The 16,567-nt window shown below is 33.6% G+C and overlaps 1 protein-coding gene across 4 annotated transcripts in view; it reads right to left on the reverse strand.

The window, feature by feature from the left end:
- Window positions 1–16,567, reverse strand: part of LOC110458366 (kinesin-like protein KIF28P) — a 51,626-nt gene that overhangs the window by 27,788 nt on the left and 7,271 nt on the right. For all 4 annotated transcript variants that reach the window (XM_021510034.1, XM_021510033.1, XM_021510031.1 and 1 more), the window contains exons 3-8: window positions 16,108–16,323; window positions 3,114–3,231; window positions 2,413–2,524; window positions 1,728–1,835; window positions 925–1,058; window positions 335–405 (exon numbers count right to left, since the gene is read on the reverse strand). In XM_021510034.1, the coding sequence (XP_021365709.1) occupies window positions 335–405; window positions 925–1,058; window positions 1,728–1,835; window positions 2,413–2,524; window positions 3,114–3,231; window positions 16,108–16,323 (759 nt within the window). The remainder of the gene's footprint in view (window positions 1–334; window positions 406–924; window positions 1,059–1,727; window positions 1,836–2,412; window positions 2,525–3,113; window positions 3,232–16,107; window positions 16,324–16,567) is intronic.

The following is a 16,567-nucleotide window of genomic DNA, read 5'->3' on the forward strand; positions in this document are numbered from 1 at the left end:
TTGGTGTATTTGCCACATTCTGATATATCTGATATCCCGGGGATCTGATGCAGACTTTAAAGTGCTACCTCACTGAAATACCATGCTGAAGGCACACAACACAGCATTCAACCAGGTCACATTATACTGACAACGGGTAAACCAGTTGTTGCAATAACCCTAAATGCAGACTTTGAGCAGATAATAACAACTACAATTTGACAGGATTTCTGTATGTCCTGGCCCGGGGACAGAACCCATTGCCTTCCTCACTTTAACGCTCAATCAGATGAGTGGTAATGGAAAGTAAAACAATGGAACAGTGATTGCATGCTTTAATGGGAGATACACTTACCATGATGGTTTTACTGTTACCACCCAGCGCATTCTGTAGAAGTTTAGTCAGCACGGAGTCACGGTACGGCACTAAAATAATGACAATGATATATAGGTATATACATGAACTAACTCTCTATCAAAGTTTTTTTTTAAGTATTAGTAAGTGCTTAAGAAAAAAAGCCTGCTTTATCATTAAATTAAGCTGAAAACTGTAGGAGATGTGCAGACAAGATTGTGTCGGCTAACTGTTGTAAAAAGGGCAATAACTCCCATAAAAATGTCTGCTTCTGCCCAATATGCCGTTATGAAATGTATTCATTCAAATATTTGACACTTTATACTCCAAGTGTTCAGTCTCTATGCTAGGACACAACGAAAATTAAGTTCCTTCACAAGTCTAGATAGCGAAATTATAATCCCTGAAAATTAAGCCTATAAATAACTCATCATACAGTACCCAATGACTTTGTTGCGGGAGATGTAAAAATGGTTACACAATCGTAGTTTGTATAAGTTTTCAGATAACTATAAGATCTTCTAATGTTACAAAGTTATTTTAACATAGATATCATATCATCTGACCTATATAAGAAATCTGGTACCTACCTACAACTTTCTTCTTGCCCGTCGATTGGTCAGCTAAAGCTTTGATCACATTACCAAGGGAACTGAGAGACTGGTTAATGGCTGACCCCTCCTTTAATCTGTCCCCTGTAGCCCCTGTCGAGTCAGCCCTCTCACTGAAACGTACCGAAAACAACATCTTATATAGCAATTAATCATGGCCATAAATTTGTATTTTATTTTAAATTGCGCAAAATGGACGCTTTCTTCCCTGCACTGTTTTGAAAAACACACAGGACAAGATTTTGACCTGGACCTTAGGAAAAAATTCATAAAAGTCTTCATAGAGTAATACAAATATATACAATTAATGATCAAAAATATATGTTCAGTTAACCAAAATACATAATTTTCTACTATATTTAATACATATACATGTAATTGTCTCCCTTTTAGGCAGTGAGTCTCCCTTTGTTTTTACCTTGAAAACTTAAACTTTGACCCGAGTCTCAAGATTCAGAATCTCCCTAACCATTGTAGGTATATTGTTAGAAATTCTAAATTGTTAAAAAATACATCTTGTATTTCAATAAACAGAAATAAAGGATTTTCTGTTTAGAAAGCATGGGATCAATTTTAACAACGTCCACAAGTTTTAAAATATAAATAAAGTTCATAATATAAAAGTGAATTAATTACTCTGATCCTAGTAAAAGAATACTAGCAATGAATTTAAATCTTCATACCAAACATTCAATCTACCAGTAGAAAGAAATCTCCCTGTTAGGTAGTATAAGGTCATAATATATTTGCTGCAGGTACACGTAGAAGTAAAAGAAAGTTACCTCCCTGCCAGATCGACAAGGTTGACAATGGCGGTCCTGGTCATGCTCTGTCCAGTCTCGTTAGGAGTCTTCTGTGTAAAAGTGATGGCTACTATTGTATGGGCTCGACTAAAAACAAAAAAGTCCAGACATATATAGTGGAAACTTTGAGTAAACTTTTACACATCAGGTGTCATGATGGTTGCATGGTTGTACACCATGCATGGCCAACGTTTGGCAATGACCAGAAGTCCGGTCGCAGTCACTCGAATGTTTGATGTTAGCTTTAACCAGTGGTTAGAGAAAATTCAGATTATTGCCAATAAGAATGGCTCAGACATGGCTGGCCTGTAAGTCTGAACCGGTACCCTGGAGTCGCCCAAGGGACGAGGCCTAACCTGTCTATACTTAACACCTGGTTGTATACGTCTGCACCGTCCCAAACACCAATACTTCCGTATTCAATACTTGACCACCAATGCTGTACTGTTCCTGTATATATTGTACATTCGGTTACTTCATATATTTAATACTTAAGTGACCCCCACGTACATGAGCACACGGACAGTTATCACTCCAACCTTGGAGCCTTCGTCCGTTCATGGGCAACTGAGGCCTGGCATAAAAATTAACTTGTTTGCATTTCATTAAATGTTAAATATGAATAAAGATTACTAAAATTTGTACAAGGTGTTGCTATGGCTACCTGCTGGTGGCATTCATGCTGGTGGAAGCCACAGTTCTGTTTCGTGTGCCGTCATTTATTTTGTTGTCAATCTCCTTGTAATTGTTCACCGAGCAGGATGTTAGCTGTTCAACTGCAATAGAAACAGATTTATAGTCAAACCGGCTCATAATCATGTGATTACTTCCAACTAGAGACCACCTGTGTTAAGAGACCACTTTTTGGACTTTCCGATTTCGCCATTACTGGTGTCTAAATATAGGTCTGACTGTGTAAAAGTTGTGTTAATAGATGTCTGTCTCAAACTTTTTTGAATCAGAGTATTCAGAGGGAAAATATATTGACAATAACATTTTCAAATTCATGAAACAATATTACTGTTAATTCTAAGATTAATACAGTTACAAAATGGGCAAAAGGAAAGAAACATTTCATTGTCCCTGAAAGGTATAACTCAATTTTACACACCAAAGAAAAACACATGTGAAAAGCATACTGTATATGCAAAATACATTAGTTTTACAGATGGATTTAAGAATACACTAGCCTTTATTTTATCAAAACTGAAAGAAATACTAGCCATGTTATTTACTGAGCTCCAATCATGTATCCGGTATGCCCATTATTTTCATTATTTTTAAGAAACAGGTATAGTCCTTATAGATGTAGATTAAAACTTGTAGTAAGTATTTTATAGGTAATACCCACAAAAATAAACTCACCATAGAAACCCTTCTTTGGGTCCTGTCGTACCTTCAGCCCACCTTTCTGGTTGATAGTTTTGGGGTTGAGCAAATCACGTACTTGCTCATTGTAGATCTCCAACATGCCGAGGGTGACCTATAAATAAAATAAATTCTCTGTAAAACCATATCATCTTATCTTTTTAAAATTGGCACTTGTGCTTCTGTTACCATTCTCAAGCTTTAAAATCAATGGATCACTACATTTTTTGTGAACAATTTGAAAAGAATTTTTATGAGTACAAATTGTATTAGAATTAGTACTTATTTGAATTAGTATAAATTGCAGAAAAGTAATCCCCTTCCTCAAAATAATGTTTTGCCAAAGCTAAATCAGCGATAGTGTACACCATGCTGTTTTTTGGTAGGATTATAGATTTTTGAGGGGAAAAAATTCCGCAAAAATATAGCCATCTTTGCTTAAATTAGCACTTTCTATTATCATGTCTTTCTTGTACACCAGAAATTTGCAAAAGAATATATCTTGCAAAAATGATTAATTCGCAAAAAAGAAAACTTTTCGGCATAGTATTGTAAGCTTTATATATATATACAAAGTTTTGGAGAACACTACTGTCCCAAAAAAATCAATATCAACCCGTAGAAGTTGAAAATATTAGCAAAAATTTCAGATATTTAACATTTTGTATGTATTTTAGTATATCTATAGATTAGTAGTTTGAGATTTTATGAAACTCGTCTCGAAGTTTTAATTTTTGCTTGCCAAGGCCGCAACATTAAAAACTCCTTAGATTCGTTTCATAAAATCTCATATGAAATAAAAACAAATTTAAGATCCTATATATGCAGTATACGATGTCTATTCCTATATATAGTATATACCTAGAAAACTAGATAATAGTGATCCCCTTCCTAGACTGCAGGCAAAACAACAGAGAATTCGGATCCACAATAATTTTTCATTCGTGTCGTAGCCTCCCCTTCAATTTTGTTTTGTATAGTAACATACTTTAGGGAGATTGGGCCAGGCCACCCAGCATCTATTCACTGGGTACACTATGTAGCTCAGTCAATCATAGAGCAAGTCTGTACAAATGATCGACGGTCTAGGGTTCGAATCCTAACTTGGTCTTGTTGATTTTTTACACTCAGGACACTAAACAGTTAACATATTCACCCCTGAAGTCACATTTGAACCTTCCGGTTACCAAATCAAAGACTGGGCAAGTCAAGTTTGAATATGTAGGGGTGAATGAATTAATGATTAATTTTTGTTGATTTCATCTTTATTAAAAAAAAAATCATATAAGTTCTGCAAGATGTTTAATATTCAGAAATAATTTGTCAAAGATATTATATTCATGCCAGAAAAAGGTTTTCAGTGCATAATTGAAATTTTGGCAAGTGGTACAAGATTCGTTTAATAATTCAAATATCAAGGTACAGAGTTTTATTAAACTTTTTCTCCATGTATACAGCTAACGGTGATGGTGCATAGGGATTGATGTTTCATAAGGCATTCATGGGTCCATAACGGGTGAAAGGTGACTTGATCATGAGCCACTAACTGGCAATCTTCACAGGTGATGAAATTGCAAACTATTTGATCTTTCTTGAGTCCTTATATATTGAATAAATCTATCACTAGCGAATGGGTAAGTTATTATTAAATACAGCGTTGTGATAATAACGCGCAGTAAAGGTAACAATCAAGGCGTGTAGATTATCAATAAACCACGTTCTGACACTATCAAGTTTTAAAATAACACACTGTCGTGATCATCACTAAGGTAAACAAAACTAAATAGATATCTGGATCGTTCGACACACAAGAGATCGGTGAGATTTATTACCTGTGGCAAGAAAGTGTATATAACAATGACTGCTAAAATTAGATCAAATTTGACTCAGGTTAATTTCAATCTCAAGTAGAAAATAGGTCTATTATCATTGGAACACTACACATACCAATAGCTGACGACATCAAACACGTTTATTTGGACAGCAGACAGCACACATTATCATTTAAAGTCACAGAAAAATCAACCTATATATGTATAAAGGACGTGTCAGACTCTCGGATCTTAAAACAGTATATGAACCCTCTAAAAAGAGAATAATAACCTGTTATACCCTGTCTGCGAATATGAGACCATGAATGTAATAAAAAACCTTTTTGAACTTGTGACTCCCATATATATATGCTACAATCTAAGTGATTAGGTTTATAGGTAAAATAGGTAAAGATACCATTGCATAGGTTTAATTGCTTACAAAATTTTCACTTCGGAGTATTTTCCAGAGTATATTCATCTTTGGTTTTGATACTGTGAATGAACATTGCCTGGATAGGAACATTGTAAATTAATGTTGAGTTCCCTTTTCCTGGTCGGGAGTTAATGTTTCAAACCAAATAAGGTTAAACACTCTAATTACCTGTTATTAAAGAGTTAATGTTTCAAACCAAATAAGGTTGACTCTTAACCTGTTATTAATTAAAGAGTTAATGTTTCAAATCAAATAAGGTTAAACACTCTAATTACCTGTTATAAAAGAGTTAATGTATCAAACCAAATAAGTTTAAACACTCTTTACCTGTTATAAAAGAGTTAATATTTCAAACCAAATAAGGTTAAATACTCTTTACCTGTTATAAAAGAGTTAATATTTCAAACCAAATAAGGTTAAATACTCTTTACCTGTTATAAAAGAGTTAATGTATCAAACCAAATAAGTTTAAACACTCTTTACCTGTTATAAAAGATTTAATGTTTCAAACCAAATAATGTTGACTCTTAACCTGTTATTAATTAAAGAGTTAATGTTTCAAACCAAATACGGTTAAACACCCTTAACCTGTTATAAAAGATTAATGTTTCAAACCAAATAAGTTTAAACACTCTTTACCTGTTATAAAAGATTTAATGTTTCAAACCAAATAATGTTGACTCTTAACCTGTTATTAAATAAAGAGTTAATGTTTCAAATCAAATAAGGTTAAACACTCTAATTCCCTGTTATAAAAGAGTTAATGTTTCAAACCAAATACGATTAAACGCTCTTTACCTGTTATAAAAGATTTAATGTTTCAAACCAAATAAGTTTAAACACTCTTTACCTGTTATAAAAGAGTTAATATTTCAAACCAAATAAGGTTAAATACTCTTTACCTGTTATAAAAGAGTTAATGTTTCAAGCCAAATAAGGTTAAGCACTTTTTAACTGTTATAAAAGAGGTAATGTTTCAAACCAAATATGGCTAAACACTCTTTACCTGTAATAAAAGAGTGAATGTTTCAAGCCAAATAAGGTCAAACACTTTTTAACTGTTATAAAAGAGGTAATGTTTCAAACCAAATATGGCTAAACACTCTTTACCTGTAGTAAAAGAGTTAATGTTTCAAGCCGAATAAGGTTAAACACTTTTTACCTGTTATAAAAGAGTTAATATTTCAAACCAAATAAGGTTAAATACTCTTTACCTGTTATAAAAGATTTAATGTTTCAAACCAAATAAGGTTAAACGCTCTAATTACCTGTTATAAAAGAGTTAATATTTCAAACCAAATAAGGTTAAATACTCTTTACCTGTTATAAAAGAGTTAATGTTTCAAGCCTAATAAGGTTAAACACTTTTTAACTGTTATAAAAGAGGTAATGTTTCAAACCAAATATGGCTAAACACTCTTTACCTGTAGTAAAAGAGTTAATGTTTCAAGCAAAATAAGGTTAAACACTTTTTAACTGTTATAAAAGAGGTAATGTTTCAAACCAAATATGGCTAAACACTCTTTACCTGTAATAAAAGGGTTAATGTTTCAAGCCAAATAAGGTTAAACACTTTTTACCTGTTATAAAAGAGTTAATATTTCAAACCAAATAAGGTTAAACACTCTAATTACCTGTTATAAAAGAGTTAATTATGGACTTCTATTGAGGTGAATATGTGGTTTTATGAACTTCAGAAAGTTATATTAACCGAGATGAGAAAACAGAAGGTTAATATCATTTTCTTAGGTTCATATAATCACATATTAATCAAAATAAAAGTATTAAAATATTATATTGTATGCTAAATAATGTTTCAATAATTAAACAAGATAAAATGAATGAAAATTGTTCTTCATTTACAGTATACAGGGGGCTGAGATCCAGGATTTGTTCAGGGGGAATGCACTATTCCAGATTTCCAGTATATTTTGCGACAAATGCTGTCTGATCAAATGTCATTAGTAAACTCTTCCCTGCTTTGATCTGGATGAGTCCATTATGGTCTATACTAAATCTTTCTTGATTTTTTTTCCCTACTTCTCTTGTCTATTAGTAAAATGCCCAAGTGGAATGACTAATTAATGTAATAATTCAATTTTGGTAATTCATTTATTTCAATTTTGAATTGTCCTTCTTGCAAATATAACACATATGTGCCCTGTGGCTACTACGGACCACCGACCATACAGGTAAAAAGTCTGTATCATGGTTTTCTGACCCATTTAATTGATGCTGGGTTGGTCAATCAATTAGTGTCAACACCAATCATTGAATATTCCATTCACACAATATATAGATGCAGCATATATATATACGCACTGAAACAAATTAAGTCTAGGACAGGGGCCGGGGTGTCACGTGCGCTGTTGACACCTACTTTGGATTCGCCTTTAGAATACAGGTACTTATGAAGCTTTAATTACCAGGACTAGTCATCAAGACACTTGACTTATTGATAATTCATCACTGGAAAATCATATTTTGCATTTATAATGATCAATGTTTCTGGTTGTTTCTGATCATGACCCAACTAATTAGCTGTACTCCGCATGCATCAAATGAAATTCAATTTGATTTTTTGATTCTACTGTTGGGTATGCACATGCACCCAAAAAAATAACATTATTTTCTGAAAACATATTTGTGATTAAAATATACCTGTACATGTATAATGATAATATACAAAATTCAATATAGCGCCCTATCTAGCTAGAATAAGCCTCTCTTAAGCACTTTACAGTACATAGATAAACAATTAATACAAATAGCATATACATTAATCATTACAATATTGAGGAATTCACAGGAGCTGCCTTAATTATCAGGCACTTAACTAATATATATATAGTCCTATGCCACCTGGCTAATATCTCCCTATGTGTGTGTTAATGCCTGTGTGTGTGCTGGATGGTGTATATGTATACCATATTTATCCTGAAATAATAAGCCCATGCCAAATATTAGAGTTTCTGTAGAAATACATATAAGGCTTAATATTATTTTATTGTCCTTTAATAAGCTCATTGCCTATTTTGAATTAAAGTTTATATATGTTTCGGCCCCTTTGGACTATTGAAGGAGAAAAACAGGCTTTATTTGCCAAAAATGATTTATAGTATAAACATCTTAACCTTAAAATGACCACTAAACATTTTAAAGATTAAAGGACGAATCATACTAGAATATATCGTAAATTACATGTTACTGTAAATGTCTGTTTTTATTACGTTTAAATATCCCAAGGTTTAATACGACTGTTTTGTTGGACTGAGGACTCAATGTTTACCCTGTCTGGGCTATTGGTGACTTTCACATCCATTGCTATTGTGTCCATTTAAACGTTGTCACAATGTCTCACCGGAACAATGGACAGGGAACTCCCACCCCGTGTTTGTTGTAGTATCACAAACAAATATTACCCGTTTATATACAATGTTTGTTTCGGAATGTTCATTTCCTTCCTCGATCCCGTTTATGTACTAGTTCTGTTAATTTACAGGTACAAGGCAAATGGTGTTGTAAAATAAACAGATTGCAATAATCACACAATCTCTACAATATGTCATTGTGTAAAATTATTTACTCGAACGAGAAAAAGGAATTTAAAAGTGAACTCCTTGTATTACTATAAGTGGTTCAATAGTCTATCCCTGATAATTGTTTTTTTAATGGAAAATGTCAACTCCACAATAATCATGAAAGAAAACAGAAATTTTAAAAGAACTTGGCCAGACTTATAATAATATATTTATATTGTTGCAGCACTAATTCCTTTCTTAAATTTCGTTAAAATATTCAGTTTCATTGTCCTTATAATTGTGTTACGGCACAATGTTTATCTGAAAGGTAAAAGGTTTTTGACCCAGAGATCTTTTCTAAACTTACTCTTGTGAAGTTTTCTATTTTGGACAGAGAATACAATTTCTTTTAATACCAATTTCGACTATAACCAAATAAGCAGCATATTCCATATGTAATTTCAATTAAATCAATTCATTTCATAGATCACCTTAAACTACTATACTACACACTTTTTTTAGATTCTGTTACAAAGTTTCTATATTATCAGTCTCAACCCCCTGAATAAAGAAAGGTAATTTTAAGTAAGAGGCTAGATGGGCCTGTGTTGGTCACCTGTTATCCATCACACATCTGTGACTTTCAAATGGTTTCAAGATCAGATTTATCTATCTAAAAGGTCCTTAAGGATGATCCGTGACCCACTACAATATGTTTTTTTAAATAACCTCCCCTTAATTGTGTTTTAGATGTAACAAGTTGGGCAAGGACATAATTCTGTTGAACTGAGGTAGAGCATTTGTATGACAATCAGAAGTCTAGGGTTCAAATCTTCTAGTCTAGTTCTACCGGATTTTAACTCTCCGGTTACTGATGCTGATTACATTTAGTTTACTTCATCTTTATTTTTAGTGATTCTTAAATCATTACGCTGGACATCGCAGATTTTTTGTTTAAAAGTTTTAAGATTATTTATAAAACATTCAAAGGTTGTATATAAATATACATTAGCCCCTGAAATTTAGATCCTGCACCTCATAGCACTTTACAACATTAAACTATAATAAACCAGGCCAAGACTCAGGAACTTAGTCCTTTTGCTTATTCAGAAGACATCTGTTAAAGGTTTTTACACATTTGACCCTTATGACATTGAAAGTAGGCATATATGTGAACAAATTTGATAGCCCTTCATTCTTGAATGCTACAGGCCAAATACGCCTCTTTGTCATTATGTGGTTTAAACGTTTTACAAATTTGACCCCTGTTGATATGACCTTTGAGAGTTCTAGCAAAATCAATAGCCCTTCATCAAATCATGCTACTGGTTTAACATTATCACCCTATGCCTCTTGGATATTTAGAAGAAACTGTTTAAATGTTTTAGCAAATTTGACCCCTGTAACCTTGTACAAAGGTCAAGGTGGTCTTTGATTTAATATAAACTTTACAATTATGAAACAAGCCGTTACAACTGATGTTAATAAGTCATGTTGGCCCAGATCGAGATGTTAATGTGCAGGGAGTCTTAATGTGGGAGGAAACTGAGTTCCAGGAGAAAACCCATCTTCCTTCACAGTCCTTCAGTTCCTAGCTTGCTTAATTATACTGGCCACATATCTATCACCACCAAAGACCTTTTGGAATTCAGACGAATTTGATTAAAAAATTTACAAATTTGACCCCTGGTGTGACCTTGAAAGTATGAGCAAGGTCACAGCAATTAAGCTGTATGTCCTATTGACATGCCAGGTGAGTTAACTACCTATGCTACTCAATATTTCATTGTTTAACTTATCTTTATAACTTATACATATTACATTGTTTCCCCCTGAAACTTTCCTGTTTCATAGACTATTATTATATATAGATTTATGACCATGTAGAGATAATTTCATATTCTGGCCAGCCTGCAGAGAAATAGACAAATATAGTTGTAGCATGCAGGATGTTTTAATTATCAATATATATACGTACATTCCCAAGAGATTTTTTGTGTAGCTGACTCAGACTAATACCACTAGGACAATTACAGGTAGAGTCTGCAGTAATCCATACCTATATATATATATATGTACTCCAGCACCACCACGGACAAATTGTCTGCACGATGTATGGTACAATTGCATTCGGTGATAATATTCTATTGTTTGTTGTTAAAGTAGCTATGATACCGACCATAAAGATACGTCTCGGTGCTGGCTCTATAAAAATTGTACACCAGGTGATCAGCTTGGTGTTTGTTTTGTATACAAAATTACACCTTGTCAGATTCATAGCCGCTAAGCATCCACATACAAAAAATCTATAATCATGAGATTATTGATTTATATGAAATATTGTTTGCCCGACATGAAACAATTAATTTTGCGGATGTTGTCGGCTGTGTGATCTACTGATTCACTTTGGTGTCAAAAAGCAACAACCCATATATTGTACATTACCTTGATTCACGCTCCAATAATGTCCTACAATTATGACTCTGAGTCAAACTTCAATTATGACTCTGAGTCAAACTTCAATTATGACTCTGAGTCAAACTTATTGCCACTGAAATATACATATGAGTGTTATATTTACATGGATAGTATATAACAGGTACATGTAGGCAGTAATAATGAAATTTCTCCCAAACTCAAAACACAGGTGCATTTCCCTTTTTTTTAGGGAAAAGATAATATATCTGCCATTTACCTAACCTATGGAAAGATTATATATCTGCCATTTACCTAACCTAAGGAAAGATTATATACCTGCCATTTACCTAACCCAGGGAAAGATTATGTACCTGCCATTTACCTAACCTAGGGAAAGATTACATACCTGCCATTTACCTAACCTAGGGAAAGATTACATATCTGCCATTTACCTAACCTAGGGAAAGATTATATATCTGCCATTTACCTAACCTATGGAAAGATTATATACCTGCCATTTACCTAACCCAGGGAAAGATTATGTACCTGCCATTTACCTAACCTAGGGAAAGATTACATATCTGCCATTTACCTAACCTAGGGAAAGATTATATATCTGCCATTTACCTAACCTATGGAAAGATTATATACCTGCCATTTACCTAACCCAGGGAAAGATTATGTACCTGCCATTTACCTAACATATAGGGAAAGATTATATACCTGCCATTTACCTAACCTAGGGAAAGATTACATATCTGCCATTTACCTAACCTAGGGAAAGATTATATATCTGCCATTTACCTAACCTATGGAAAGATTATATACCTGCCATTTACCTAACCCAGGGAAAGATTATGTACCTGCCATTTACCTAACATATAGGGAAAGATTATATACCTGCCATTTACCTAACCTAGGGAAAGATTACATATCTGCCATTTACCTAACCTAGGGAAAGATTATATATCTGCCATTTACCTAACCTATGGAAAGATTATATACCTGCCATTTACCTAACCCAGGGAAAGATTATGTACCTGCCATTTACCTAACATATAGGGAAAGATTATATACCTGCCATTTACCTAACCTAGGGAAAGATTATATATCTGCCATTTACCTAACCTAGGGAAAGATTATATATCTGCCATTTACCTAACCTATGGAAAGATTATATACCTGCCATTTACCTAACCCAGGGAAAGATTATGTACCTGCCATTTACCTAACATATAGGGAAAGATTATATACCTGCCATTTACCTAACCTAGGGAAAGATTATATATCTGCCATTTACCTAACCTTGGGAAAGATTATATATCTGCCATTTACCTAGCCTAGGGAAAGATTACACATCTGCCATTTACCTAACCTAGCGAAAGATTATATACCTGCCATTTACCTAACCTAGGGAAAGATTATATATCTGTCTTTTAACTAACCTAAGGAAAGATTATATATCTGCCATTTACCTAACCTAGGGAAAGATCGTATACCTGCCATTTACCTAACCTAGGGAAAGAATATATACCTGCCATTTACCTAACCTAGGGAAAGATTAAATATCCGCCATTTACCTAACCTAGGGAAAGATTATATACCTGCCATTTACTTAACCTAAGGAAAGATTATATATCTGCCGTTTACCTAACCAGAGTAGGGAAAGATTATATATCTACCATTTACCTAACCTAGGGAAAGATTTCATATCTGCCATTTACCTAACCAGAGTAGGGAAAGATTATATATCTACCATTTACCTAACCTAGGGAAAGATTTCATATCTGCCATTTACCTAACCAGAGTAGGGAAAGATTATATATCTACCATTTACCTAACCTAGGGAAAGATTTCATATCTGCCATTTACCTAACCAGAGTAGGGAAAGATTATATATCTGCCATTTACCTAATCTAGGGAAAGATAATATATCTGCCATTTACCTAACCTAAGGAAAGATTATATATCTGCCATTTACCTAACCTTGGGAAAGATTATATATCTGCCATTTACCTAGCCCAGGGAAAGATTATATATCTGCCATTTACCTAATCTAGGGAAAGATAATATATCTGCCATTTACCTAACCTAAGGAAAGATTATATATCTGCCATTTACCTAACCTAGGGAAAGATTATATATCTGCCATTTACTGTACCTAGGGAAAGATTATATATCTGCCATTTACCTAGCCTAGGGAAAGATTATATATCTGCCATTTACCTAATCTAGGGAAAGATTAAACTGCTGATGCTTTCATCCTGAAAATATCACCACTTCTCAATATAGGATCGTTTCATCATTCTTAACCCCAAGAGGGTGAATGATTCTTTTATTTCTTCTGTTGATCTAATTATCTTTTGAAGTCAGAATCATATGATTTAATACAGATGTCAAATAGATTGCATGTTAATACATATTAATGAAGACTTCGACTTAACAATGACATGTCAAAACATTCCATTCATTGTCTTTCCAGAGTACATAAAACACATTCAAGTTTCAAACCTAAACCATTCCATGAGAAAACCAGGTGTATATGAGGAAGCTGAACCAATAGATGATATAATATATAACACAAGTGATTGTAATTGTAATCAAGCCATATCATGCGTGACTTCTCTATAATTATACAATATCTTGTGATAAACACCAAAATTGTTAAAAGCAGTGGGGACAGGACCTTACCATGTCATGTACAGTACTGACGACCAAATATACAATGTATGTATGTACATTGGAACAATTACAACATCATTCATGTTGAACTGGCCAAGCATATGTACAATGTGTTTATGTAGGAAATGGACAGTTACAATATATATATATGTAGCATAGGAACATATATATACGATGGGGAAATTTACAATGTATTTATGAAAGCCTTGAAGGAGAAACGTTTTTAGGTAGGATAGAACATGCAATGAATTAAAATGATTTGGACCAATTACCATAAAAACCCATGCACATTTTTTTTCAGAAATTTAATACCTAAAGTGGGGGGTGCGTAAAATACACAGGTATAGAAAATTTCAAGTTTTTTTCAGTAAGATCGACGATTCTGGGAGATCCCCATCTTGGATAACTCCCTTGGTACACGGAACTCTAAGACAAACTACGGTCAACAAATTTATTGATGTCAAACATTAATAAAAGATACAGTTGATACATAATATGTTGTTATCTGAGTTTATGTGAAAAGTATTATTAAATAGGTAACCGTTAACAAAGAAAGTTTAGCCAAATTCCTTTGCCAGAGAATTCCGAATCGCCGATCAACTTACGACGTTACGTTTCGACATCTTGGTGCGTTTCCCCATACTATTATGAAAATGTAGTTGTTCAATTTAAGCTCCGTTCCATGCAAGTTCTGTAAGATTTTTTGGGTGCGCAAAATATTCGGGTAAAAGCTTTTTTCACGATTTTCAGCCTCAAAAAGTACCTGCGCAAATTACACAGGTGCGCAAATTACATGGGTTTTTATGGTACACTGTATTCATGTAGGGTATGATGGGAAAAATTACAATGTATTAATGCAGGTCTGAAACAGTTATAATGTATTTATGTAAGACTGGAACAATTACACTGTATTCATGTAGGGCATGATGGGAAAAATTACAATGTATTAATGCAGGTCCGAAACAGTTATAATGTATTTATGTAAGACTAGAACAATTACACTGTATTCATGTAGGGTATGACAGGAAAAATTACAATGTATTAATGCAGGTCTGAAACAGTGATAATGTATTTATGTAAGACTGGACCAATTACATTGTATTCATGTAGGGCATGATGGGAAAAATTACAATGTATTAATGCAGGTCTGAAACAGTTATAATGTATTTATGTAAGACTGGACCAATTACACTGTATTTTTGTACATATGTTCACGTTCACATAACAATGCATTCATGCTGCAGCCAAACCTATATAACACTTGATCATTATATTATTACACATGACAAATTACATAACTGAAGGTAATATATACGGAAAACGAAGGCAGCATTTTGAAAACAAAACTTAGGCAAAACAAATCTTTGCAGAAATAGCAAGCCATAATGTGCCGGTCATTTCTGCAACCAATCATAAGGAAATCAATCCCACAGGTGATATACACAAATCAAATTGTGTCACATATCAAATACAGGCATTTAATGATAATGTTTTGATTTCAAAATAACTTAAATACAGACAACTCCATATCTAGGTGAATTGTGGGTCATATAATATTTACAATAAGCAGTTCACCTGATACACTGTCTGTCAAATGAAAGCAGATGATCATTTTAACACAAAAAAAGTATATCATAAGCTCTCATGTCAGGGCAAAATTATTCCAGTCTGGTTAGCTTCAGGACAGCTTAATTACACGCAAAACGTGAGTGTTTATAAAAATTGAAAATTGAAACAAAAACTGTCTTTACAGAAAGTTAAAATGACAATATTTAGGCATGAATATATGCTGAAATTAACTTTGATCTAGTATGCATCCATTGCAGCAGTAGATTAAATAATACATTATTTATATATTGTGCAGTTTAATGAAATGAATAAGACGAGAAAAAGTCTGTAAGACATGGAGGACACTTTGGCTTAGTGGTTGACCTAAAAATAGTAACTGTGATCTTGGTGCTCACCTTGAGAATCTGAAATAGGAACTGATCATCCAAGCTTAAGGTGTAAAAAATGGGAAAAGATTTTTTTCCTGACAAAAAAAGCCAAGTACTATAATTAAATGTGTATGGCCTTAAAACAACTTTCACTATACATGTCCCTCTTTGAGTTATCTCCCTTACCTGGTATTCTTCGTCTGCCCCTGCATTCGCACGTTTTTCCTCCACTGCTTTGAACAGCTCGTCACAGAAAATAGGGACGATACCTTTGTTGCTGCCGTAACCGACCATGGAGTAAGATTTGCCACTTCCTGTCTGTCCATACGCAAACAAGGAACAGTTGTAGCCCTTCCATGCATTGTCCAGCACCCCTCTGCCGAGGTCATCAAACACTTTCGTCTGTAACATAAAAAAAAAAGCGAATTAATTCTCTATAATTACAGCTCAGGCAAGTATGCTATTAACTGCACCACCTGACCAACCAAGTAAATAGTTGACTGAGATGAGCCTTTTGCATATAATATATAATATAACTGTATACTGTACAGTAGAGGAGGATTCCTTTTCCCATCCATCAATAATACTATATACCAGGAAATTATTGCTCTGTGAAACTTTCGCCCTTTGTGCCCATGAAATCAAT

Source organism: Mizuhopecten yessoensis, unplaced genomic scaffold (genome assembly GCF_002113885.1).
Source record: "Mizuhopecten yessoensis strain PY_sf001 unplaced genomic scaffold, ASM211388v2 scaffold9561, whole genome shotgun sequence".
Classification (NCBI taxonomy): domain Eukaryota; kingdom Metazoa; phylum Mollusca; class Bivalvia; order Pectinida; family Pectinidae; genus Mizuhopecten; species Mizuhopecten yessoensis.